Source organism: Chamaea fasciata, unplaced genomic scaffold (genome assembly GCF_029207755.1).
Source record: "Chamaea fasciata isolate MVZ Bird 193981 ecotype frontalis unplaced genomic scaffold, bChaFas1.0.hap1 SCAF_1, whole genome shotgun sequence".
Lineage (NCBI taxonomy): Eukaryota > Metazoa > Chordata > Aves > Passeriformes > Sylviidae > Chamaea > Chamaea fasciata.
Window position 1 is genome coordinate 134,307,166 of NW_027094086.1, and position 24,927 is coordinate 134,332,092.

The 24,927-nt window shown below is 37.7% G+C and overlaps 1 protein-coding gene across 2 annotated transcripts in view; it reads left to right on the forward strand.

Annotated features, from left to right (window-relative positions):
- PLXDC2 (plexin domain containing 2) overlaps positions 1 to 24,927 on the forward strand; it is a 259,764-nt gene that overhangs the window by 167,526 nt on the left and 67,311 nt on the right. For both annotated transcript variants that reach the window (XM_066198866.1, XM_066198875.1), the window contains exons 5-6: positions 19,136 to 19,258; positions 22,092 to 22,210. In XM_066198866.1, coding sequence (XP_066054963.1) covers positions 19,136 to 19,258; positions 22,092 to 22,210 — 242 coding nt within the window. The remainder of the gene's footprint in view (positions 1 to 19,135; positions 19,259 to 22,091; positions 22,211 to 24,927) is intronic.

Here is a 24,927-nt window from a genome sequence, read left to right on the forward strand (position 1 = left end):
CTCTTTTCAGTTCACGTACCCGGGCTGCTAAGGAGGAGGTGGGTTTTCCATCCCACTTCCTCATGTCTTCTTCATGCTCCCGAAGAAAAGACTAGAGGTTACCTCGGGGTGTGTATCCTCTCTCCCTGGCTGGGGAGCGCCTGCTCCTAATGGCAGAGACTCTCATTGGCTCTGGCTGGATATGGTAAATTTCTTCTTTAAGTTCTTTTTTCAGTTTTTGATGGCCTTCTTCAATCAAGTTCTGGACTTGCTCAGCCAGTCTTGTTTCCACAGACGAGACATGGGTACGAACTGGGGCAGTGACAGTGTCCTCGTAAATTCTTAGTTTATTAGCCAAGACACCTACCCTGTCCTCACCTTTCCTCCATTGCAGTGTTGCCAGGTAACGTGAGTACATCTCGGGTCCAAGCCGTGCAAATCTCAACCACATCCGTGATGTGCACTGGACACCATCTGGGTTTTTAGGAAATCTCTCATCTTCTGAAAAAAGGATTTCCAACACAGCCAATTCTCTCAGGCATCGGATGCCTTGTTCTATTGTGTTCCATTTTCCTTGGTGCACTTGGAGGTCTTCTTTACAAAGGTATCTATCCTTCACACTTGTTAGCAGTCGCTGCCAGAGGCTGAGAGGTTCTTGGCTTTTCCCAATCCCCTGGTCAATGACCACATCCCGGGACAACGATCCCAGTTGCCTGGCCTCACTTCCATCCAGAATGGTGTCATTGGCTGCAGCGTCCCAGATGCGGAGCAGCCAGGTCAGGATGGACTCGTTGGTCTGGCGGGTGAATTCCTTTTGCAGGTCACGCAGCTCACCCAGAGATAGAGAGCGAGTGATGATTTCTGGCTCTGTCTCTTCTGCTGATTGTGAAGGTCCTGCTGCACCCTCATCAGTCACTATGCGGACTGATTTGGTCCTTGATTTCTTCTTCTGAACGGGGGCAACTGCTACTGGTTTAGGCTGTTCCGGTTCGGTGATGGTTTGTGTGGAGATGCTGATGGCACCCTTAGTCTCTTTCTCCTCTGTGACAGTCTGCGTAGATGTGGACACTGTTGCCTCACTTTTGGCTTCTTTCTCCTCTGTGACGGTCTGTGTAGATGAGGACACTGTTGCCTTGCTTTTGGTTCCTTTCACCTCTGTGACACTCTGTGTAGACACTGATATTGTTGCTCTGCTTCTTTTTCCCTCTTTCTCTTCCTTCAGAACACGCTGTATCACACCATGTAGTGTTTTGATTCTAAGCATGGTGCGGGCCGTGCAGAGAAGACAAAGCAGGACTAACAACAACATCATGCTGTCCTTGGCATCCAGAGGGTATTCTATATTTTCAAAAACTGCTGTGTTATGCCTGAAAAGCTGGAAAAAATCATTCTTCACCCCTCCCCACAGGGGCTGGGTGAGATTGTTGAGGCCCCAGATGTAGCATCCTAGACCAGAACAAGAAAACAAAAGTGGGTGTATATTCTGAATAATGTTCATTGCCTCAGAGTTTATCAAGCAATGGACATAATAGACTACTAAAGCAATTTTAGTACCATACCCTGGTCTATGCAGGAGCATTAAGACTGGCAGATAGTACCCCAGTTGTGGAAAAATATAGAGAGATAGATATAAGACACATGTAAGCATGTTGAGCATCATAGTGAACAGGTGTCTTCTTCAATACAAAATTGTAATTCTGACTTTTCTCAGTGCCTTGTGCCCCACGTTGGGCGCCAAAAATGTAGTAGTTTGAAGGCAAAACAAATGAGAGGCTCTAAGTCAGAAATACAATTTAATAGGAAAGAAAAAGGAAAGAAAGTAAAATAAAATAGATGCAATAATACAAAAGACCACTGACAGAGTTAGAATACAACCTGAGCGGAGTGATGGAAGCAGTCCAGATGAGGTGGTCTTTCTGAAGCAGTGATCCTGTAGAAAGGTCTGGTAGCTCGGGTCCTCTGGGAATCCAGTGGGTAAGCGCCCCTCTGGTGTTCAGAGTCTCAGCTTATATCCAGGCTGGAATGCTTGGTTTCTCCCTCTGGGCGGAGCATCCCACAATGGGATGGTGAGTCATGTGATAAGGCCTGATGGGCCCATTAACAGGAGGTAGTCCAGGAGGGGGTTATCTGTGAGCTGTGTAGCAAAGGTGCTGATGGCCCATTAACAGAAGATAAGCCAGAGTGGAGGAGGCAGGGAGCACTGCCTCACCTGGTTTCAACAGTTCATGAAGATGGTGATAGAATATACTTCAACCCAGGACATCCGTGTTATCTGGTAGTTACATTTTGTCCTCTGCACTTATAAAAAATAAAATTGTCATACAGCAGATCGATTTGGACTTCACCCAATAGCTCCTACTAGCTGTTACTGGTACTTATTCTACAGTGTATTAGTTTTCTCAGTTTACTAATTTGCACTGGTACTTATTCTACAGTGTATTAGTTTTCTCAGTTTACTAATTTGCAGGTTAAGTGAAAGGGTACAACGTGCACATCTTATAAGAAAACTAAATGTGCTAAACCATGCCAATGACACATTCCCAAATAAAGGCTTAAGTGTAGCTGAAATTAAATTATCACTACAGAAATGTATTTGACTGCACATCTCTACTTTGGAAGTGAGATATATCATACTGACAAGAATATGTGCAAATAAGTGATGTTTAATAGAAATGGTATGCCATTGTTTACTCTCTGTGTATACTTACAGCATCCTTATCTACAGAAAAATCACCCATATTTTAAAACAATTAGCAAAGGAGAACCAGAAAAAGAAAACAAAGCAGTGGTGGTAGTAGTAAATGTACAAACCTGTAAAACCTACATATAGAATGATTAATGCCATCTGTACAAAAAAGAAAAACTAGACAACTTGAGAAAGTGAGATGAAACAAGGAAAAAAAAAATTGTCATCTTTGTTCTAGAAAGAGAGGTAACACCATCCCTCTGCCCAAAATAGCCTGCCATCTTTGCCAGATTTCTGTAGTGATTCTTTTAAATATATTCTCTGCTTGCTCACTTCAATAAATTTTATCAAATTCGAAACATATTAGTGACATTGTAGAGTTGTTGTCTAGCTAGCAATAACATAATAAAAATGACAGAAAAGAAATTTTTAGAAAATATCTTTTCTACTGAAAAGGTAGCTATATGATCTGAGCATTATAAATGCTTAATTAAATGTACTGGACAAAATATTTTTTATTGTGATTTTTTAAAGAAGCAATAGCCCATGTGCAATGCAATCTCTCCTCTTTTTAAATGTAGGAGGAAAGATGGAACAGAAAACAGGGCAAGAGAGATGGAACTCACTTTCAGTCAAGGCATATATTTACTTATGTAGTCAATGAAATGAAAAAGGTAATTCAGAGCACCTAACTTAGCGCTCTTGCATGAGAGCCTGTTAGCCTCTGCAATAGGATTCCCTCCTAAGAGCCAGCCCCTTCCACCTCTGCAATCTGGAAACGTGCTGAGAGAGCAGCCAGTGCCAAGCATGCAAAGATTTCCTCTCTTGTGCTTAAGTGAATGTATGATTTCCATTTGCCAGAGGTGTAAATACAATTTTCTCTTGAGGTTGGATGGAAGGCCTGGAAGCAGCCTAAGGCAGAAAAGTCCCTAGGCACAGCTGGATTCTGTTCTTCTATGAGTCTGTTCAGCAAAATGGGAAACGCTGTCCATGGCATTCAACCACTTGTGCTGCAAGACGTATTTGATTGCCAAGAGGACTGTGTGTGAATGTTTCATTAGGGCTGAAGATCCATCCTGACTTGGTGTTCCCACGGATCTATGCCATATTTAAAGGTAGTAACTTAAGTGTGTAGAATTTAAACTCAGGTTCCATATATGGCTGAATAGAAGCTGAGATTCTACTTCAGTGCTATGATAATATTGGCAGGAGATAGAGAGAGGCATTTCCTTAGTTAGAAAAAACAAGTGGAAAACAAGACTTCATGTCAAAACCACCAGCCTTTTTGTCCACTGTGAGCACCCTAAATATTGACTGAACTCAATAGGTACTGAGGGTCCTTCGCGTCTTTGCAGACACAGGCCCTTAGATATTTTATAATTTGCTGAAGGAGAAAACCCATCTCTGCAACTGGTAGAATATTCAACCCTTTAGGGCTTTTCATTTGTTTGTGTTTCCAGCTTTGGCAGAATAACTGTCATAAAATGAATGGATTTTGTACGGCTTTCACTGTAATTTTCACTGTAAATAATATGCATATCTTTTATTAAAAACTATTTTCCTGAGTATTTTAAAATCTACATTAAAAATTAGTTTCTATATTTTACATAAATTGAATAGTTGAGTTCTCTCTTTGTGATTCCATCTTGTAAATTCATCAGTCTTACTTCAATAGTATTTTTAATGGCACTTGGTCTTTCTACTCTTTCTATATATGTTAAGTGATAAGAATTAAAGAGACATGTCTGTTTGGGTTTTTTTCTGTTGAGAAATGGCTTGGAATTCATCTAAATCAAATTTATAAGCCATTGTGTTCAACCTGGTAAGGCTTAAGGAGTTTTCAAAAGCTGAAAGAAAGTGTGGGGTTATGGTTTCTTAAGAGCCAATGTTTTCTGCAATAGAGAAGCATTTCTGGTTGAGTGGTTTCAAGTATCTTGTTATAATAATATTTAAATTTCTTTTTACTGGCTTATTTTGAAGCTAAGCATGAATGTTGAACACATTGATCTTGAATGACCTTGAATGTTAGACAGTCAAGCTAAGAATTTTCATACCATGTGATTTCCTTCTCATGCCTCATCACTGAATCTGTGTACTTGCAAATGAGAAGAAAACTTGTGTCTCTCCTGCTTTCAGAAGCATCTTCCAGTCATTGTTGAAAAAGTTTTTCAGCTGTCTTAGACATGTATGCTTGTGATTTCAGTTCAGGAAGAGGTAATTAGGTCATCTTCCTAGAACTGATGAAAAAAGAAGTGAAATCTATCAGATTTTCTCCTACTTTACACTTTCAGCAGAAAAAAAAAAGATTATTAGATGTAGTTTAGGCCAAAACTTTTAGAAGGCTGAGAGGGAGTGGGCTAGCCCAATGAGAGTCTTAAGTGGAAATTGAAAGCTCAAGAGATTTTCAAAGTGATATTGATCATAACAATTTGTGTAAGGCTTGGAATTCATGATGACTTCGAATTGACATAAGCCTTCACAGCCAAGAGAAGAAAGTTTCCCTCAGTGCTGGCATTGCCTGCTAGCTATCCTGGGATAGCAGAAGTGCTTATACTGCCGTTCTGTGGAGTAAAAGCCCTTTGATGAAACTTTTATTATTATTATTATTATTGCTGGCCTAATTATCTGTTCCTTGGTAGGAGGCATGTGGAAGCAGGTAAAGTGGTTGGGATGTGACATTCTATGAGGATGTGAGTTTACATCGCCTTGATGGGTTTATTAAATGAGATAAAGAACTGAAAGCTGAATTTCAGTGGGAAAGTGTGAATCTAGTCTTGAAGGCAAAAAGACTGGCATGAGAATCATTAGCAACAGATTGGTGACAACCACTTTTAAGGTTATAAACACATACTGGGCCTTTATTTTGGTGCCAACCCTCTGTACTGTACGCAAAGGTAAGGCAGTCCTGCTCTGTGACGGAGATTTCAAGGCAGTTTCCACAAAAAGGTAGGAAGGGGAAAGTTTTCACTTCTGATACCAAACATCATTTTAACAAAGAGCTTCAGAGAAAGCAACAAGGTGTCGCCTGACAGACACGAAAAGAAGGACACTCACACTGTCCAGTTGTGAGAATGAGAAAGAAGGTTTATTTTGGGATCAGGGTTTTTATAGATTTTGGGGTTTGATCAGGAATTGGGGGATGAGGTTAACACCTCTCTGACCCCATTGGTCAAACCATCAATTTGTCCTTCCCCCGGAAGAAATACATGATTTACAAAACATCCTTTTTTGTTTATGTTACAAGTGTGAGCACTCCAGTACAGAAATGTAAAACATCAGAAGGCTGAAAAAATCAGGGCGACACAAGACATGGTTCTCCGGTGACTGCTGTTTGGGTTTGGGCCCTGCCAGAGCAGTCCTCTTTCCACTTTCACCTTTCCACTTTCACCTGCTGAAGAAGGAAAAGCAGTGGTGACAACATGGATCTGTACATAATTATGTTCATCCTGTGGTGCACCTGTAACAAGTTTTCTTGTGCTAGGAGATTTGCCGGTCTTGGTTGACATCTTACATTATTTAGTTGAGCACACACAGATAAAATCAATATAAGTCACATCAGTGACATTGGCAGAAATCCTCAGCAGTGATGTTTTTGAGATGTTGTATATTCTGTATGACTGAGTTTGTGCAAAGAGTATAAAGTTGTAGTTAAGGTTCGTCTTCAAATAGGGGAGGATGGGTGTTGAATAGAGAAGTTAGGGACAGAAATATGTTTTTTAAATTCCATGTTGAGCTTGCATCTTATGCAGTGCTTTAGGTGACAGAAGAAAAGAGCTGATGTGACCAATTGGAAACTGACCTCCTCTGCTCTAGATAGCTTAGTGCAAAAGAGGCAACAAGCACCAGTGCAGATCAGGAGAGGATATCCCTCAGCTCTCTAGTCCAGTATTATCACTGAGTAATAGATGTGGGGGTGATCATAGTGTCATTGATTTGATGGCTTTCTCAATGTATCAGTCCTGTTAATCAGACATGTCCCAAGCATTATTTTCTCTGTCAATAAAACACGTTATTCTATCACATTTCATGCCAGTGTATATCACACTCGCAGTTTCCTTTCTGTAACTTTTCATGATGTAGGAAGTTGCAAGGCATTCTGTTTTTCTAAACCCCTATTTTTCTGTCTGATACCGTACAAAGTCAGGTTGGTTAATACCAACAAAGTCACTCTGCTGTTCTTGATTGTTTATGGTCTTGTGTTCCTCACCAGCAGTCACTGAGCTCAGGAAACTGTGCTCTAACAGTGCCTGGAATCACTACAACTTCACTACTCACTGCTGTAGTGATTGACCTGTGTCAGCAGTGTATAGATGAAGCTGGGTCTGACCCCTTACCAGGCTCCTGTTTTTATGAAATGTCTCATATAATGTTTGTGTCACTAAAAGAATTACACTACCCTTTGTACTAGCTATTGCTTCTTTACATTTCCAGATAAACCAAACCTTCAGGAGGCTTTTACTTGGACTCAGTAACAAAATCTTGGTTACTGCTAGCCATGGCTTGCCTTTCATATATTCATAGCACAATAAGCAACAGAGGGTTAAAAAGCTGATTCTTCCTTGCTTACATTTAAAAAACATACTTCTGATCAGAACAAATTATGATTTTTTAATGTGTTTTCTTGTCTGTGGTGAATTATAAAATGTTGTAAACATCACTGAGGACTGGCCATTGCAACTGAGTCTCCAAATCAGAAAGGACAGAAAGACAAGTTATGTGAGCAGATTGTCAAGGCATAAATAGTACTGATGTTAACTTTTGAAAATTGTTTTTGTTGTCTTAGTGCCTCAAAGTGTATATTCTGGGTGGACATTTGAAATCTTTTCTTGCTGCCTTTTTTCTTAATTTCTTGACAAAGGTCATCAAATCCTGTAGTGATTTTTTTTCCCTCTTTTAAGATGTATATGCACCTTACCTAATGAGATCATGTACTCTGAACAAGAAATTATGCTCCTCAAAAGTGGAGTGTGAGTTGCCATACTGATGGCAGCTTGTGAAAGTAGCAGCTTCTGGGGTATAAAGTTTGTGCAAGAGTAAAAGTAATAATCAGTTCCCTAATGGAGCCATGACAGCAGACAGAGGGATGACAAGCCATATGTCTACAGTCTCTCAAGGGAAATAAATTGAACCTGCATTATTTTGTTCAAAGAATGAAGTAAAAAAATTCATAGGTTCTCCATTTTCCCTCTGCTGCCATTCATGACCTGCAACAATGAAAACAGCTATGAGTCCAGGTGGTAGCTGAAAGCAGATTTGTTTCTGCACCTGCCTGTGCATGCTTCCTGAATTTAATCTTTCAGAAACTTTATTTCTTTAAAAAAAATAGTAGAACGTGAACATGACTCTAATTTTTTTTTTTCCTGGGATATCATGGGAGGCAAGATCTTCTTCTTGCATCTTGGTGGTTTAATCCATTCTCTCCATTTCATTATTCATTCAAAAGGAGCAGTTAAAATGCTCATGGAAAAAACTGTCACCACTCTCCTGTAGCTGTCGTCTGATGTGAAGAGCAGCCTCTTGTGTCTTATGTCCAGACAGACGTTTTTCCACCAAAGCATGATGAAACAGCCTTATCCTCATTACAGCTAATGTCCATCTAAGGCTTTCTACATTATGACCAGACTTCTAGCTTTCCTGATATAACGTTTATCTTTTGGGTGGGTGATGAGTCATGGGGCTACAGTGGTGCTTTACCAGCCCCGAATGTTGAAAGGAATGAACATGTTTTCTTTGGGCAGATCCTAACTGGCTTTTTCTTGGCAGATACAATCCAGCCTCATTTGATGATTATTTTTACTAAGTCTAAACTTAATTATGTTGTAACCTGAGCTTTGGTTTGGGAGGCAGGGATCACTGTTTATGTACCCTGAGATTAAATGGCACTTACCACTGATATCCTATTGCTGCTTGTAACTTATCATATGATTAAATGACCAACATTTATCATCAGAATGAAGTGTGCATTGTATCATATATCTTCCATAATGCTGAACAACATTGTAACTCAAGTCCTCCACTTTTTAGAAATTAATTTTTGGTCTAGTTTAGTCTAAAGGCATTTTCTGTTTAGTTCTTATGCCTCTTCCTCCAATAGTCATATTTTAGCTCATCATGTGATGGTCAAAATACTTACACAAAACATTTTCAATCTCAATCATTTAAAATTTCTTTCAGATCATGTACCAGTGCATGCCGAATTTATGAAAGATGACCCTTCCAGTCTTTTGCAAATGTCTAAAAAAACATGAACCACGTGTTTTCACATGTATTTTTACTGAGACACAGGAACATAAGCCCAGTTTGATGTTTCTGTTAGTATATGCTGCCCAGTGCTATAGGGCACCTGCCTGGCAGGGCTGATGTTATTATACAATAAAGTGCCCAGGCAATCCATCACAGCATGTACAGCATTCCACTGATGAATACACTTCAATCTGTTAGAACCAGCCATGAGACTAGGCAGAGCTATATTTACTAAAGGACTTTTCAGAGATTGCACACAAATCAGCTTCCTCCTGATGGCTTTTTATGCCTATGAGAAGCTGAACTATGAACAGCAAAGCTACGTGCCACCCACAGCCTAGCCATGTCCTATTTCCTCACTCTGAATACATGCAAAGGATGGATTATCACAGGTCTGAGGTATTTAGATGGAAGGACCAATTCCCTTGTGCTCCTAAACCTCTGTGTGCACAGTTCCAAAACCGGCTCACTGCTGCTTTTTCTTAAAGGGGCACCCACATTTTAAAAACTTCTTGAAATGGTCTGAAAGGTTTTCCTTAATTTTTTATGTCCATAATAAGTGAAATCATTCCACTCATCCCTTTAGAGTGCTTATTCAGACAAAAAAAAACCCCACTATTTAAAAATAAAAACCATAAAGATGTTACTCTTACTTCAGCCTTTTTGTTCAAAGTTGAAGCTAGTATACTTCCCATGACAGAAACTTGTAATCATTTAGTTCAAACTAGTATTGAATTTTTTTTTTTCTAATTTATTCTTTTTGGTCAGATAATGAAACCTTGGACTTGAAACTGTGATACAGCACAGGTTCTGTTCTAATGGAAAGATAAGGGAAGGCTTTTTCTTTAATTAAAAGAATTAATTTGAAAAGAGAGTGTAATTACCCAGTTTGACAGTGCAGATTTTCCTGACATCATTATGGGACTTTTGTTAAATTACTTGCTTAGAGAGAAAGCTTCATCTTTTTGAATCTGGATGAATATCTTCCTATATTGACTGCATTGAGAAAGACATTTTGGTCTTCCCATTCCCATCATGCATTACAAAGTTGTGTGTGATGATGAAGGTAAAAATCATGACAATCTTTACTACTGACGCTTGATAAAAACTGAAAGATCATAAAGGAACAAACACTTTATTCAGGCAATACTTCTCTTTATGGAAGGGAAGTTGGTCTATTTCCCTACCTGTTTGCAGAAGTTTTTTTGTGTGCTTTAAATTACAGGTCAATGCAGTGCTTTTATGTTATCTAATTTGCTTCAATGTAAACTAATGTAGCAAAAAAGAGGAAACACGAGGGATTTGCTGATGATACCAAAGCTAATGTGGTTTAATTCTCAAATTCTAAACACTGAGGCTAATATATTCTGGTTTTTCCCTACTTAGATTTTTGGCTTTTCTCTGTTTACTTCTGCTCATGCTGCTCTAAGCCAGATGTTTTCATAGATTAGCTCCACAACTGAAGAACATAGCCCAAAATGATTGTGAGGTAACAGGTGGACAAAGGAGGCAAAGAATGGACAAGGCCAAAATTGTCCCAGCTTCAAGATACAGTATGTCTGCTACAAATTTGGTTGAATATCGTCATTGCTTGCTGTCTGTTCCTCACAAAACCAGTCTGCTACCTTCACTGCCTACAAAACATTTGTCCCCTGCACCCAGAGACAGAGCAGCAAACTGCTCTTAATCAAAAAGGTTTTGTTTGAGGTTTATTTACTTTTGACCCAGGGTAGAAGTTCCTCATTCAAAGTATTGTCTGCCATTAATTTCACTAAGATGAGAATTAAATTGGTGGTGAAATGTGAGGAGTGGTGTATCCAATCCTGGGCATCAGGCTGAAGGGACAGAAAGGGGCAAAGCTAGCTGCTTTTCCCTTACAGTGGCTGCATTAGAGTCCCCTTGGGAGGGATGCAGAGTTGAACAAGAGAACAGGATAATATGGTTATATTGTCATAACCTTTAATTGAGCAACACATATGGACAAGAACCTCTTTCAGAACACAAAAACATATCTTGCATCCCCTGAAGCCCAAGTTGCACATGGACATTTACCAGCTTCTATCTCACTGTTCTGAGCTGTACATTCACTGCTGAATAATTCTGCTTGAGGCAAACCCACGCTGCCTCACCTCTCTGAACTCTGTGTCCCACACAAAAAATGTGGTGGAAGAACAAGGCATCATACAGCATGTAGTTGTGGCAGGATGTTGGCAGTAGAGGAACACTGAGCTAAACTCCCTTCTGAAAAATTCCCGATAGAATGAAAACCAAGTTCATTTTATGCTATTACAGTGTTATTTTTTAAGGTATATATGTGAAATGTAATTTAGTGGTGTCTGACCCTTCTCTAATGTTGTCTGTTAGCCTCTGCAGTCTTCCCTGATATGCTCTGTGCTGTTTAACGCAAGTGTGAATATTATATTCTTAGGATTAGCTTAAGTAGTTTATGAAGGATAGAAGCAATGCAGTAGTATTATAGAATGAGTATGGAATTAATCTCTATATAAACCCCTCCAAGTTATATTTCAAATAACATTGATTTTTTGCAGTAAAACCCAGATATTCACCAAACTGTCTTTCTGTTATGCATAAATTTTAAGCAGATTTTTTAAAGTTTGAAAAATTTTATTTTTTGTCTTCTGCAACCTTGTTTCTTCAAACTTCTATAGAATGAGTGACAACCAAGTTTGATGGCATTCAGCATTTTTCTAAACTTTTTTAATCCTTTCCCTTACTGAATTTTTTGAAACATTGGAGAATAATGATTTCATCATAACCTGAAAGCCTTTATTTTTCTTTTTTTTTTTTTTTTAATTCCTGTGTATCATGTGATTCATGTTTCCTGTGATTTATCAGGTAAGATATAACTTTGAAAGTTAGCTGGACCAAAGAGGAGAGCAAGTACAAAAACTTATGACAGCTATTTTTATTAGACTCTGTGGCAATATAGGAGGCGAAGAGCAAAAGGAAAAAAACCCATCTGTATTGATATCACAACAGTATTGATTCAAACATGAACCATGTTGCATTAAACATCTACAAACATTAAAAGACCATCCAAAAACCATCCAGTACCATCCAAATTTTTTATTGGTGACAAGAGCTGTTCAGGCATGAAGATGTTTTACCCAACCAGTAAATAGCACAAATAGAGTGCAAAGTACCAGAAATAGACTGCAAAATTAGATTTTCCTCTAACAGCTCCATTCAATCTTCCAAGGATTCAGCAGTGCCAAAGTTACTACAATGACACAGCTGCTAAAATATTCATCCCAAGTGAGATAATCCTCCCATCAACCTCTTTTCTCTGGTTCCAGTCTGTCTAGGGACTGTGCTGGTCTTTGTTCCGCTGAAGTTGAGAGGCACTTGGGAGCTATCGCACGGTGGTATCTCACCAAGTAGATAAAGCATTTCATGCCTCTTTCCAAGAATTTTCTCTAAGGAAGTATGATCAGAGAGGAATAGATACAAGTCGTTAGACTCTAAATAACATTGTCGTTTCTTTCTGCTGATGTTAAGAGCATTGCAGTTTAGAGTCATTAAAAGTATGTGAACAGATACTTCAGTTAGAATTGTATTTGCAAGTTCTTTGCATTCCATCACTGTCCATACTTAGAAGTCCTCTTTCTCCCATGTTCTACCTAGAGGTAGTCTAACAGCCTCCTGACAAGGCATGTCTTGTGGCATATCAGAAGAAAAACTTCTACTGGAAGAGTTTCATGATACACTCTCCCCTAAATTCCTTCACTGAGCTGAAAAAGTTGTTAATCAGAATGGATTATATTCCACTGGATCACACATTTTCCACAAAGAGGGTGAATAGCAGGGAAATTACAGCAAACTGGAAAACTTAGTGACATTTACTCAATGTCATACATTGCACGTTCCCAAATTTTCCAGATAATACTTGCTTTAAGTATTAACAAAGCAGAAGGAAAAATAATGGTGAAAAATTAATTTTCTGGCCTTTAAATATCTACGTAAGATAACACAGAAGTACAGAAAAGAGTAAGAGAATTGTGGGTAACTTTTCTTTTTACCCTCATGCACATACTCACAAGAAAGCCTTGTAAGGTTAAGCAATTAAAAAAAAAAACAGTTATGCTCATGCCTTCTGGGGTTTATCTTTCTGATAGCCCACTTTTCAGGCCAGAAGAAGAAATAGGCTAGACATTCAATCTAGTCAAGCAAAGGAAAGCAAAAAAATATGTATAATCCCTCTCTAATTCATTTTTCCCAGAAGGCTAGGAAAAAATCATAAAATTGCATGAGAGATTGGTTCATTTTACACTGATCTTGAAAGCTTATTAAGGTATTTAACTTTCATGGATTGTCTGAGGGATCTGGAGTTGGTGTTATCCTTTTGTTTAATTACACTGTAATCTTCATGCAATTACAGTGATGATAACAGTCTTCTACAGACGTAACAATAAATTAGCCATCTGGGGATAAATGACATTACTTAAAGCTTACTTCACTGGAATATCAAAGAAAAATTAATATGGCTATATAGGACAAGGCCTGAAAGTAAATTGCGTTATCTGTTGCTAGAATTCAGCAGTCCAATGTATTTTAGGGGCTTAATAGCATAAGATATTCTTAAATTTGCTTCATAAAGAAATAGTTGGTGGAGAAATATCAGGAAAAGCACAGAAAAAGCACAGGAAAAGCATGGGAAAAGCACTTTTCAGCATAGTTGAAAAAGATACAGTGCAAAGTTTTGTGGGCTATGCTTTACATGCCCGTGCAATACTTTTCAACTTCACCAAATAAATACATGAGCAACACTACTCCTGATGTTTTATTTCCCCATATCTTACCATCTTTCCATTGGATGTAATTGTCTCTTGTGTAGTTTATTTCCAGAAACAAGAATAGATTCATCAGGTTTTTACTGTTACTACTGGAGAAAAGGAATGTAAGATAAAAATGTAGTATGTCAGAAACAGTGAGATGTAGAATAAGAAGCATTCTGATAATGAAATACAAGTCAAAATTCTCAGCAGCATTAATCTGAACAATTGCAAAAAAATCCTACATTCCCCTGGACTTCAACAAAAAAGAAAACTTACAACTCTGGATCAATCAGTTATAAATGTTTGTGCTCTTTTTGGCAGCAAAGACATAGCTATTTGAAGGTATAATTTCACATCAATTTATTTCACAGTTGTTACTGAGTGCCAGCAGACACAATGGTTCTTTTTCTCTCTCATTTTCTTTTTGTCAGAATACTTTTTGCTTTTTAGAAGACAAAAGATACAGTGTGAGTAACCCGACCTGAGCAAGAGCTAACAATTACTAAGACTGGTACATTAAATGCTATTTCAGCTGCAACTTTCATGTATCTTCTACTAGAAAATCAATAAACTAAAAATAAATAAATTTTTAAAACTCTTAGAAGAAACAAGAAATTCCAAGAATTCAGGTAAATAATGTTATTTTTTCATATTAGGTAAAATAGTTCATATACAAAATAAAATATGACATATATAAAACAATCAAAATGTTAAGTTTTAGGTTGTGTTGGGGGTTGTGGTAATGTTTAGGTGGTAGGGTGACTGGCTCTGTGGAAGGAGGTGGGGGGCTGGCCCTTACCACACAGAGACAGAACCTCTGCAGGGGATAGCTGAGCCCATGAACCACTCTGGTGGCACCTCTAGGGGAGCTTGTTTAAGAAAGGGTAAAAAATGCTGCACTTCAGTGTCAGGAGTGAGGCAAAAAGTATGAAAAAAACCACAGTGAACACCAAGGAGAGAAGAGACAGGAGGTTGTCCAGGCACCAGAGTATCTGTAAAGGAGACCAGGATGGAGCAAGTATTTATTTGCAGACCATGGAAGAGCCACACTAAAACAGATATCCACGCTGCAACCTGTGGAGCACCCCACACTGGAGAGGTGGAAATGTCCTGGAGGATCCATGGGCTGTGGAGCTCTCACAATGGAGCAGGTTTGTCCTAAAGGATTGCAAACCATGGGAAAGTTCTAGGGTGGATAGGAAAAAATGAAAAGAAAAAGGACTGACACAGATGAAGTGTTAGGAACTGACCACAAGTCACATTCCTCATCTCCCTGCACTGCTCAGTGGGGAGGAGGAGGTAGAGTTGGGAATAAAGGAGTGACACCAACTAAGCCTGGGAAAAGGGGAGGGGTGGAGGGAAGGTGTTTTATTCTTTCTCACTACGCGAACCTATTTTATCTGGCAGCGAATTAAATTAACTTTCCCCAAGTCAGTTCTGTCTTGCCCATGAGAGGAATTGGCAAATATTCTCCCTGTTTACGTCTGGACACACACATGTTTTCATTTTATTTACCCTCCTCATCCTGTTGAGGAAGGGCTGTGAGAGAGCAGTTGAGTGGATATGGGGCAGATGGCAAAAGTCAACCCACCACAGAGAGTGACAAGGGTTTATCTTACAAGTTAGTTATCAGGCAGCTTAGAAGATGGTTATCAACCTAAATCATTCTTTTGTTGCTGTTGTTGTCTGAAAATCCCATATCCTACTGTCTCTTTAGACATTCTTCAAAGGACTCCCTGCCTGTGCTGCCTTGATACTGTATTTTTTCATTCTGTTGGCAAACATTGTCAAAAAACTTTCTAAGTGATACTGAGTTTGTGTACAGAACATAAGAATATAAAAAAGGAAATCACAGAAATCTGATGTGCGGAGTGTTATAACCTTGTACATTAAATTTTCTTTGTAAACTTGATATGTTAGCATGCAACAGATAAGCGTATTTTGGAATGGGTAAATTCAGGCATAAAATGCATTTTTAAATCAAGTCAGAACCCTACATCAAGTGCAACTGTGCTTTCATGCTGAAGTGGTTATATATATATTTTTAGCCTGTTATGTGAGTGTAAATTTGTACACTGTGAGAACTAGAAGTATATTCTTATTGATTTACAAGTGGTTTTAGTATTAGTTCAGCTTTAGTTTTAGCTAAACTTATAGGTACATATTAAACTTACAAAATGCTGAGCATTTTTCCCTATTTGTCTTCATTCCGGTATTTAGGAGCATATTATGCTTCATGGTGTAGTGCTTGTGGAGAGTTTTGGAAAAGAACTCTACCAATGCCTCCCACAAAGGAGTGATTAAATGATTCAGGAAATTGCAGGTCTGAAAAATTCTTCCTTGACTAAATGAATCAACCATGAGCATTAAGCATTGTCAGAAAATTAGGTCACAGATAACATAAGCCAATTTTCTGCAGAATTCCATTCCAGAAAAAGTTAATTTAACATTTGCTGCTCTTTTTAAGTCATAGTTGCAATGATAAAGTGTCCGTGGTCGATGGTGGCTTCATCTTTTGAATCTCTGGGATGATTTGAAATGATTTTGTGTTCCTTTTCAAGTTGTTCCAATGCATGACTGGAGCTCTCATTAGAATGATCTTCATGCAAGGCCTGCCTGCTTCCCAGCTATCATCCACCTCCTGCTTTCCATTTTTGTCTATAGTGGAGCTGCATCCGGCAAACACTTTGAAATACGTTTTGTGGTTACTAATTACTTGGGCTGATTTACTTAGTTAAGTGTTCCTGCACAATTAAGTCCTTTCTTTTCCTATTGTATCTGCCTCATTATTAGTTATAAGGGTGACATTTATACTGTAAATGGGATGAAAGCATGAAAGGGTAACTGTGTAAGTATGGAATGATTGTGCAAGGGATGAATAAGGACTGAACTGTTAAGGCTAATTATAATGTATGAATATGGATTAAAAGGTTTTGTTTGTATTGTCTTCAAAATATTTTTGAGGAATGGTTTCAAGGTTACAGACCTACCCACAACTGTGTTAAAATATGTGTGCACATGTCCACAGGGATAATAAGCAGCGCATAATATGAAATATACTTCTGTATAACAATACACATTAAAATGTCTAAATAAGCTTTAGGGATTATTTATCAAGGGAATGGCATTTTAGAAGCAAAAAAAATAAGCAGGATATAGTGAAAATGCCTTTCAGGGACTATACTTTGACAAGGTAGTTGGCTATTCTAAAATAAGTAATAGAGTAAAATCAGCCAGACTTGTATATTCTGAAAACTCACATTTATAAATGACTTGCAAATATGTGTGGGCAGATTATCTTCCTAAACTGGTGTTTCTCTCTCCCTACCCATTACCAGAAGAGAAAAGTGATATTTAGATAGTCAATTGAAGGAATCTGCCCCCCAATCTCCCTCTCTGCCCCCTACCAAAAAAAGAGAAAAAAAAAAGTTTCTTTTAATCTTAAGAATTATTAATTTAATAGTTAAGGAGTTCCCAGATATTCAAATACTGTATATTTTGAATACATAAATATGTTTTAAATTAAGAAAAAAAATCTCAGTTCCTAGCTCACCCCTTTGTCAGATACCAAGTCTTTGGAACTGAATTTTTGTTGTATTTTCCCCACACTTGACTTTTTCTTAGATCCCCTATCACCACCACATGAATTGACTTCACAGAACAAGGTGTTATCTATAAGCAGCCATGCAGGAGAATTACTCCAGAGAACCACCTTGTTTGTTTACCTGTTTGTTTGTAGCATCTTATAAGTTCTAGACTTCTAGAACTAGTTCCATGAGCAGTTGTCAAGTATTTAACTATGTATTTCAGGAGAGTACAGGAGTAGAAGGATGCCTAAAGCACTCCAGAAACTTTTTTGTGCACTCAGAGATCTCCTATATCATATTGAACAAGTCTGTTAATGAACCCTCTCATCTCTCTCATCTCACACTGCTTAGGATGGAGATATTGTTAAGAAAGTAAGGTTGCACACTAATAGTTTTTAATACTACACATTAACAGCAGTTTTGATCAGTTTGTATTTGGTTCTGGTGTTACACAATCGTTTTTTAGAGTTAGATTTCTAGACTCCTTCATCACATGTTTTATTGCCATGATACTAAATGTAAGAAGAAAGGACTTGGGCTTGGCGGTGAAAGGTTTTGTAGAGAAAGAGAGACTCTCAGTATGATTGAAGATGGAAAAGGAAACATAAACTAGCATAATTAGTGTTGAAAATAATACTGAAATTTTCCAACAAAGGGTAATATTTCTTTGATATGTCTTTCCAGTGACATTTTTCATGTCAGAAAAATTTCAGCTCTAATATTATTCTTTCTGTTGAGATGTTTGCTGTTGGAATATACTTCACTAAGTCAATAGAAGTAGAAAAAGCAAAAACATCATAAGACACCATTTGGTAAACACTATAGGAGGAGAGATAATATGCAAACATCAGTTTTGAAGATCTGCCTGTAGTTCAAATCAACTTAAAGGTAAGAGGTAACATAAAGAATAGGGCAGTGGGAGTTTTTAAGTCAAGCTTTCTTCTGGGGCACTTAAAATAATGAGTTACAATAGCCATTTGAAGTGGAGCTGGCAAACCTAAACAGCACAGGTTTATTTGTAGACCATTTATTGTTTAGAACAGAAGAAGGTTCTTGCCATTGAAATACACTGATTTTTGCGTTGAAGAAAACTGCAGGATTACTGTATTCACCATAGATGACTGGTCTTCTTTCAAAGGAAGGACTCCAATTCCAAACCAGTAAGAGGTTTTGGATGAACACTTCAGATGAAAGGAACCCACTATTGATCCGAGGAGTTCTGTCGATTCAGGGATGAATAGGACAGACTAGTGAGACCTGACACGGCAGAGAATGAAGTAGAAATGTTCCTTGTCTTATAAACCTGAAAAAGTCCCATCTGTTCCACTTTTCGTCTTTTTTTTTTTTTTTAAGGTTGTCACCTCTTGTCTGAAATAGTCCCTTACTCTGTGTCTCTAGGAATGTGAAAAAGGGTTAGACTAACTTTAAAAGAGGTCACAAATTGCAGAAGCAAAACAAACTCCAGGTTTTTGGAAGGTATGGAAGAAAGCACTGTGGAATATGGCTGATGGTAAATGGCTTCTTTTCATAGTGCCACACACTTGCATTTTGCCCTTAACTGGAGTTATTCTTCCTTGAGTTTTCAGTGTTTTTATTTCTGCAAAAACCCTTCTTGAACAATTTGTTCCATTATTCGTTGTGGATCTTGGTGTTTTTTGGCAACCATCACAGATGTTTTTATGAAATTTTAGCTCTTATTTAATTCACTATAAAATTTGTGGTGGGATTAATTTCTCTCAGATGACCCTTTAATGCTCTGGCCTTGCCTAATTCAACCTGCCATTCTATTAAATCTTTTCAGAATTTACTGAAATGGTCTCTTTTTTTTTTTTTTTTTATTGTAGGTTTCATATATACTGGAGAAGTTGTGCATCGAATGCTAACAGCTACTCAATATATTGCACCCTTAATGGCAAATTTTGACCCCAGTGTGTCAAGAAATTCAACAGTCAGATACTTTGATAATGGTATGTAGCAGTTCTTGATGAATAAATGCATCTGTATCCCTTGGCTCTTCTTACTTTCCTAGATAACTATTTTTGAAGGAAACACTGAGGATTTTTAAATTTGGTTTCAGTTTTTGTTTTTTGTTTTGTTTTTGATTTAGAAGCTGTATAGGGCATGTGACTTGACATCTGTAAGCAATTATTACTTTAAAACACAGTATAGAATCATGAATGCCTTTTCTTAATTGAGCAGAAGTCATCTGGATGTTGAGGTACATAAGTTCAAACTAGCAAAGCATTTTATCAGTTTTAAAAAGGGAAAATCTGTCTTATATAACAGTGTAAATTCCTGTTACTTCAAAGTATATATAGTGAATACCATCTACCCACTACCTAAAATGAAAATAGCATTTGTGGAGTGCAATAGCAAGAATACACAGAAGCAGGGCAGGGATAAGGTTAATAAACCTGTCAATGACTAAGTGTTCATGGAGTCCCAGAATTGGAATCCAATACACTCATCTACACCATGAGTTCTCAACAGTTCCTTGTAAAAAAGATTGAAAGAGGAAAAAGTAAGCTGCAGTGTTGTACTTGAAACTGTAAGAAGTTCCAAAGCCCTTGAATGTGTGGGTATTTTTCTTGTGAAGTCAGTTGTAATCAATATTTTAGAAACGCAGCCTACGTGGTTAAAAGGCATCCAGTCCTTTACCTCAGGCCTGTAGTGGTCAACTACAGTGGCAATTAAAACTTAGAGGGTTTAGAATCATGACTTAATATCCTGAGATCCATGACTTCTAAATTGTCCTGGATACACCTGTGCTATTTTATGTATGTTTATTATAGTGAATTTAAGCAAAAAATGCCAGCAAGTTCTAAAACATTTCCTATTTTCAATAGGAAAAACAGGTATTTTTTATTCATTAGATCAGTTATCAAAATGTGTTCTACATCTTTTACATCTAGTCATAACCTTTCCTTACAATCTAGTCATTGCAATGGTTCTTTGTTAAAAATCCAATAAAACACTTGCATGAGAAAATCCTACTCCTTCCATAAAGAATTTTGAAACGGAAGATATAATTTTCACATAAATTATTAAACATTCTGGCCAGAGATTTGTCATCTTTACTTAAAGAATCTGAGGATTCTGGAGAAGATGTTGCTAATTCTCATTATAGTCCTGTGTTGCAGGCTTCACGTGGTATCACAGTTATCACATGGCTTTCATTGCAAGGTGGAACAGTTCTTTGAGAGTTTGGATTCCTCTTCATGTGTAATGCACCAGCTTTTGAGCTCCATGGGCTTTAGGACAAAGAATTTTCTATCTTAACACAAGTAAAAAGGAGCTGAGCAGATTGTATCTTCAGCACCTTATTTCTTACTCATCTGTGTTTTGTCCCCATGAGTAAGTGCTCTGCCGTAAAGCAGCATCTGTAGTGGGAAAGCACGGAGTGTGGGGATCCATCAAAGTCTCACTGATGGAGCTAACTGCTAGGTACACACAAATCTACATAGAAGCCTCTAGAATGAGATGACAGTTTGGGCGGCAGCTGATTTCCACTTTAGCTTGGGGTTCTGAGGTGCACACATATCTGAAGTACTCAGTGTCTGACTAGAAGAAATTCTGGCTAATTCTGCTCTAATACCTTTGGAAGTTAATTTACATTTAAAATAAAATTTAATGCAATCAAATAAATATTCAGAAAGTAGTTAATTAATGTGGTCACAAAGAAGAAAATGCACTGTGTGCATAATTAATGAGTATCTACTATACAGAAAGACACAAGGAACAATAATGTCTTTGACTTGGTGCAGTGTTGACCCAAAATTTGCATGCTTGTAGTTTCATGACAAACCCTGTCAAGATGTGTTCATGACGGTTGCAGCGCAGATCCATAACAAAAGATTTTTCAAGGATATATCAAAATTACATTGAGCTGAATATGTACTGACCCATCATGAGCATTCTAGGAAGAAAGGAAATTAAGGTCTGGATCAAAGCAAACAATTCCCATTACTGCCAAAAGGAAAAGCTTTTGAGGAAAGCATGTAAAGATGAAAATGGTTTTTTCAGTAAACACAGTTTTGGTGATAAGTGTCTCAACATCCCTAAAACACACTTGAAGGGTATGCAAGTTGCTTGAGAAATATTTTTAGTTTAGTAAGTGCATCTTCAGCCAGTAAACTCCCGTGAATATTAACAAGGCTCTTGCAACTAAATCTCTGCATACCAGATTCAATATTTACCCCATCTATGAATTCTTAGTGAGTTTGATTTAATCTACATTTATTTATTGCCAAGACCTAACATTTTTCAAGTTGCAGAACCTCAGCAAGGGCTTGCACCATGCAGGGAAAAAAAAAAAAAAAGTCATTTAATTAGTACATAGTTAATGGAAGAATCTGAATTCTTGAAATAATAACTTTTACTAAGCAGGGAATGCTATTAGCACTTCACATTTCAAAGTCATCAGGATTTATGTACAGAGTGTAAAGAATGCCACTGCAGGGAAGTGGTAATGGCAGCACACCTGAACTACTGGATCCTACCTGTAGTGGTTGTTGATTTCTTGTGCAATTTCAGACAAGTTACCTGACCAGTCTTGCTTTAGCAGTAGTTGAGGTGCTTGTGTGGCACTGTGGTGTCTGCATGTAAGAGGATTTCTGTTTCAGCATGTGTTTGTAATACCTTTGGCATATCAAGGCGTGGAGCTGGAAGTTGCTACAAAGAGACAAATCACTGTTCTTGTTTCAAGTAACTGCAGTGAAGTACTTTTCCTACAGTCAGTTAATATATTTCTCACATTTTTTTCTTCCTTTTGCCTCTCTACCCCCACTCTGGGGTTCACAGGCACAGCACTAGTTGTCCAGTGGGATCATGTACATCTGCAGGATAATTACAACCTGGGGAGTTTCACTTTTCAGGCCACCCTTCTCAATGATGGGCGTATCATTTTCGGCTACAAAGAAGTAAGTTGGGTCTGAGAATTGTCATTTAAGTGGACAAACTTTTATGTAAGTCAGGAATTTCCCTACATTTTTGGGGGGGGAGGAAAGATATTTGAAAGATCAGTTATATAAGATCACTATTTTGATGAAAATTATGTATTATTATTAAAATGATGTACCGATAATTGACTTAAAAAACATCAACATGATACAAATGTACTAATCCTGGATTTCAACTGGGCTTTTTTGGATGTTTGTGAGTGTTAAGTAAATCCCTGGGTTTTTAGTAAATTTCCTGTGGGTTATGAAAGATAGTATCTAATTCTTCAATTGGTTTACCCAATTTTGACCCATTTCAAAATACTCTAGGATCAGTGGTTATTGTTAAAAGGTCACCTTTCTCTGCAGCTGTAGTTTTTTGGCAACTTGCATATTTCAAAGTTCATACATTTGAAACAAGAATTAGCTGGTTTTTATTTCTAATTCTGAGGTTTTCTGTCTGTTCGGTGATAAAATTGCTTAGATTGAGGCCATTTGGTTTGCCTTCATTGCGCCAATATGTTATATTAATGGGCTCTTGTGCATTCTCCAAGTGTTTCAGAATTCCAGTTGTTGCTTTGAGTGTTTTTGGGTTTGTTTTTTTTTTTTTCCTAGCATTTCTAGAGCTCTGGAAGCTATAGCCTAGTTGAATTTCAGTGCTTTTGCCATGGAAGGTTGGAGTAGGTGATCCTTGAGGTCCCCTTTCAGTCTGGTATTCTATAATTCTCTGATTCATGCAAATAAGAATCAGAAAGTAGACGAGTTTAAATCTCGAGGGACAAAATAATTCTTCTTTTTTGTTTGTATTTTGGTTTTGCTTGGTTTGGGTTTTTTGTTCTGTTTTGTTTTGGATTTTATTTTAATCTGTTTTGCATGCAAACTGTGACTTTCTTTTCAAAATGCAACTCTCAGTTATCCTTCTTATGGTAAGAAACTCTAATCAGTGATACAACCAATTGTCCAGACTTGGAGAAATTTCTTTTCTCTTCTCACTCTGCTATAAATCACTTGTGAGCCTTCAGGCTCATTTTTCGTGCCTGTGTTGTAGCTATGCGCCTTTAATGAAGCAGAAATAATAACACTCCTCTGCTGTTCTAGAAAGCTAGACAGGATCTGGGTTTTTCTGCTAGCAGCAGTCATACCTTCTCTTAATACAGATGTCTTTGCAGCTTGGAAAAGGATTGGTGCAAGATGTTCTTACTGGATCATTGTTATAGAAACAAGAAACTCCTGGTATGCCCATGTACATGTTTTCCTTTTCTTATAAAAGACACACTGATAAAAGGTCTGCCTGGGTTTTTTTTCTAGATGTTAGGTGCAGGTTACAGCCTTCATCTAAGAAAATGCAGTTTGTTTGCATTTTGAATCCAACTTCATGTAAGCTTTACTCTACTTAGGACAATGGAGCTCCATTGTACTTGATCAAAGGAGTGTGCAGTAAAAGCTTTGGTTATCTCCTATTGTTGAACATTTTTTAAAGAAAAGCAAAAAATTCTAAAGACTGCAGGAAATTCCTGCGTTCAAGACCTGCAGAGGTGGGGATGGATACTAGTTTTTAGATAAATTTGTCAAGAACTATGCATGCGTTCTGGCATTTAAATGGTGACATTTTCAGGAGACTTCTATTCCTGGTTATGAGGTGCACTGCACTCCCTGTTACTATCCAGCCCTGTGCAAAGTGGATCTAATATGGGCGATAGAAGTTGCTGCTCTAAATTGAAAGTATCTCGTGTACATTTTGCACAAAAGAAAATGATGATGCAGAGTGTCAGATAGGAGAAAATATTATTCATTTAGGAAAACAGGTGTAAATGGGCCACTTCTTTACCACTAGAATTGCAGGGAAGTATGACATCTAATCCATGGATAAACAATTTCTGAGCTACACAGGCTGCTTGCTCTCATTACACTACTGGAAGCTTCGTCCAAAACCACATTTCTTTTGTGGGTAGGAGTTATTAATGTTCTTTTCATTAATTTTGAGACAGAAAACTGAAATTTGCAAATGGAATAATATGCTTTTTGCTACTGCTGAATCTTTGAACTTATCCCCTCTATGAGTTATTCCTGTCCTGAATGGACTTAACAAACATTTCTTTAAAGCTATTGCACATAACTAAGGAAAGAGATTTTTTACAGTGGTAATAGTAATGTATTAATGATCTGTAAATCTTTTGACAAAAGATTATTCTAAATATTTTAGAAAGTTACAACTGATATATTCCATCCAAATTACTTGGGGAATGGGTTTTGGGGCTGAAATTTCCAGACAGCTGCATTCTTTATTTGCAACCTTAACTCCATTACCACTACCTCAGCTTTTCACATAAATGAGGAAAATTAAATAAAATTGCCAATTACTGATCAGACACAGGTAGTCTTAAAAGAGCAAACATGTCATTTATCATCTTAAACTTGGTCCTGGTTCTTATAAGCCTGTCTAGGAATTTATTTACTTTCCAGTGCTGAATCCATTGCTTTCTGAGGAAGTCCTTCTGTCTGGAATCGTTTCTCTTGTTGCTGAGTCATGTTGTCAGGTATCCCATTAACTCCAGTGAGATTACTTGTGTAAGTGCCCACTAGCATGACTAAAAGTTGCACAAGATTTTTTCTGTCTTTTGGGTGCCATTTTATTTTAGCATCACAGTTCATCAAAAATGACAGCAATGTATGGCAAATCTGAGAGGTCTTCATAGCAT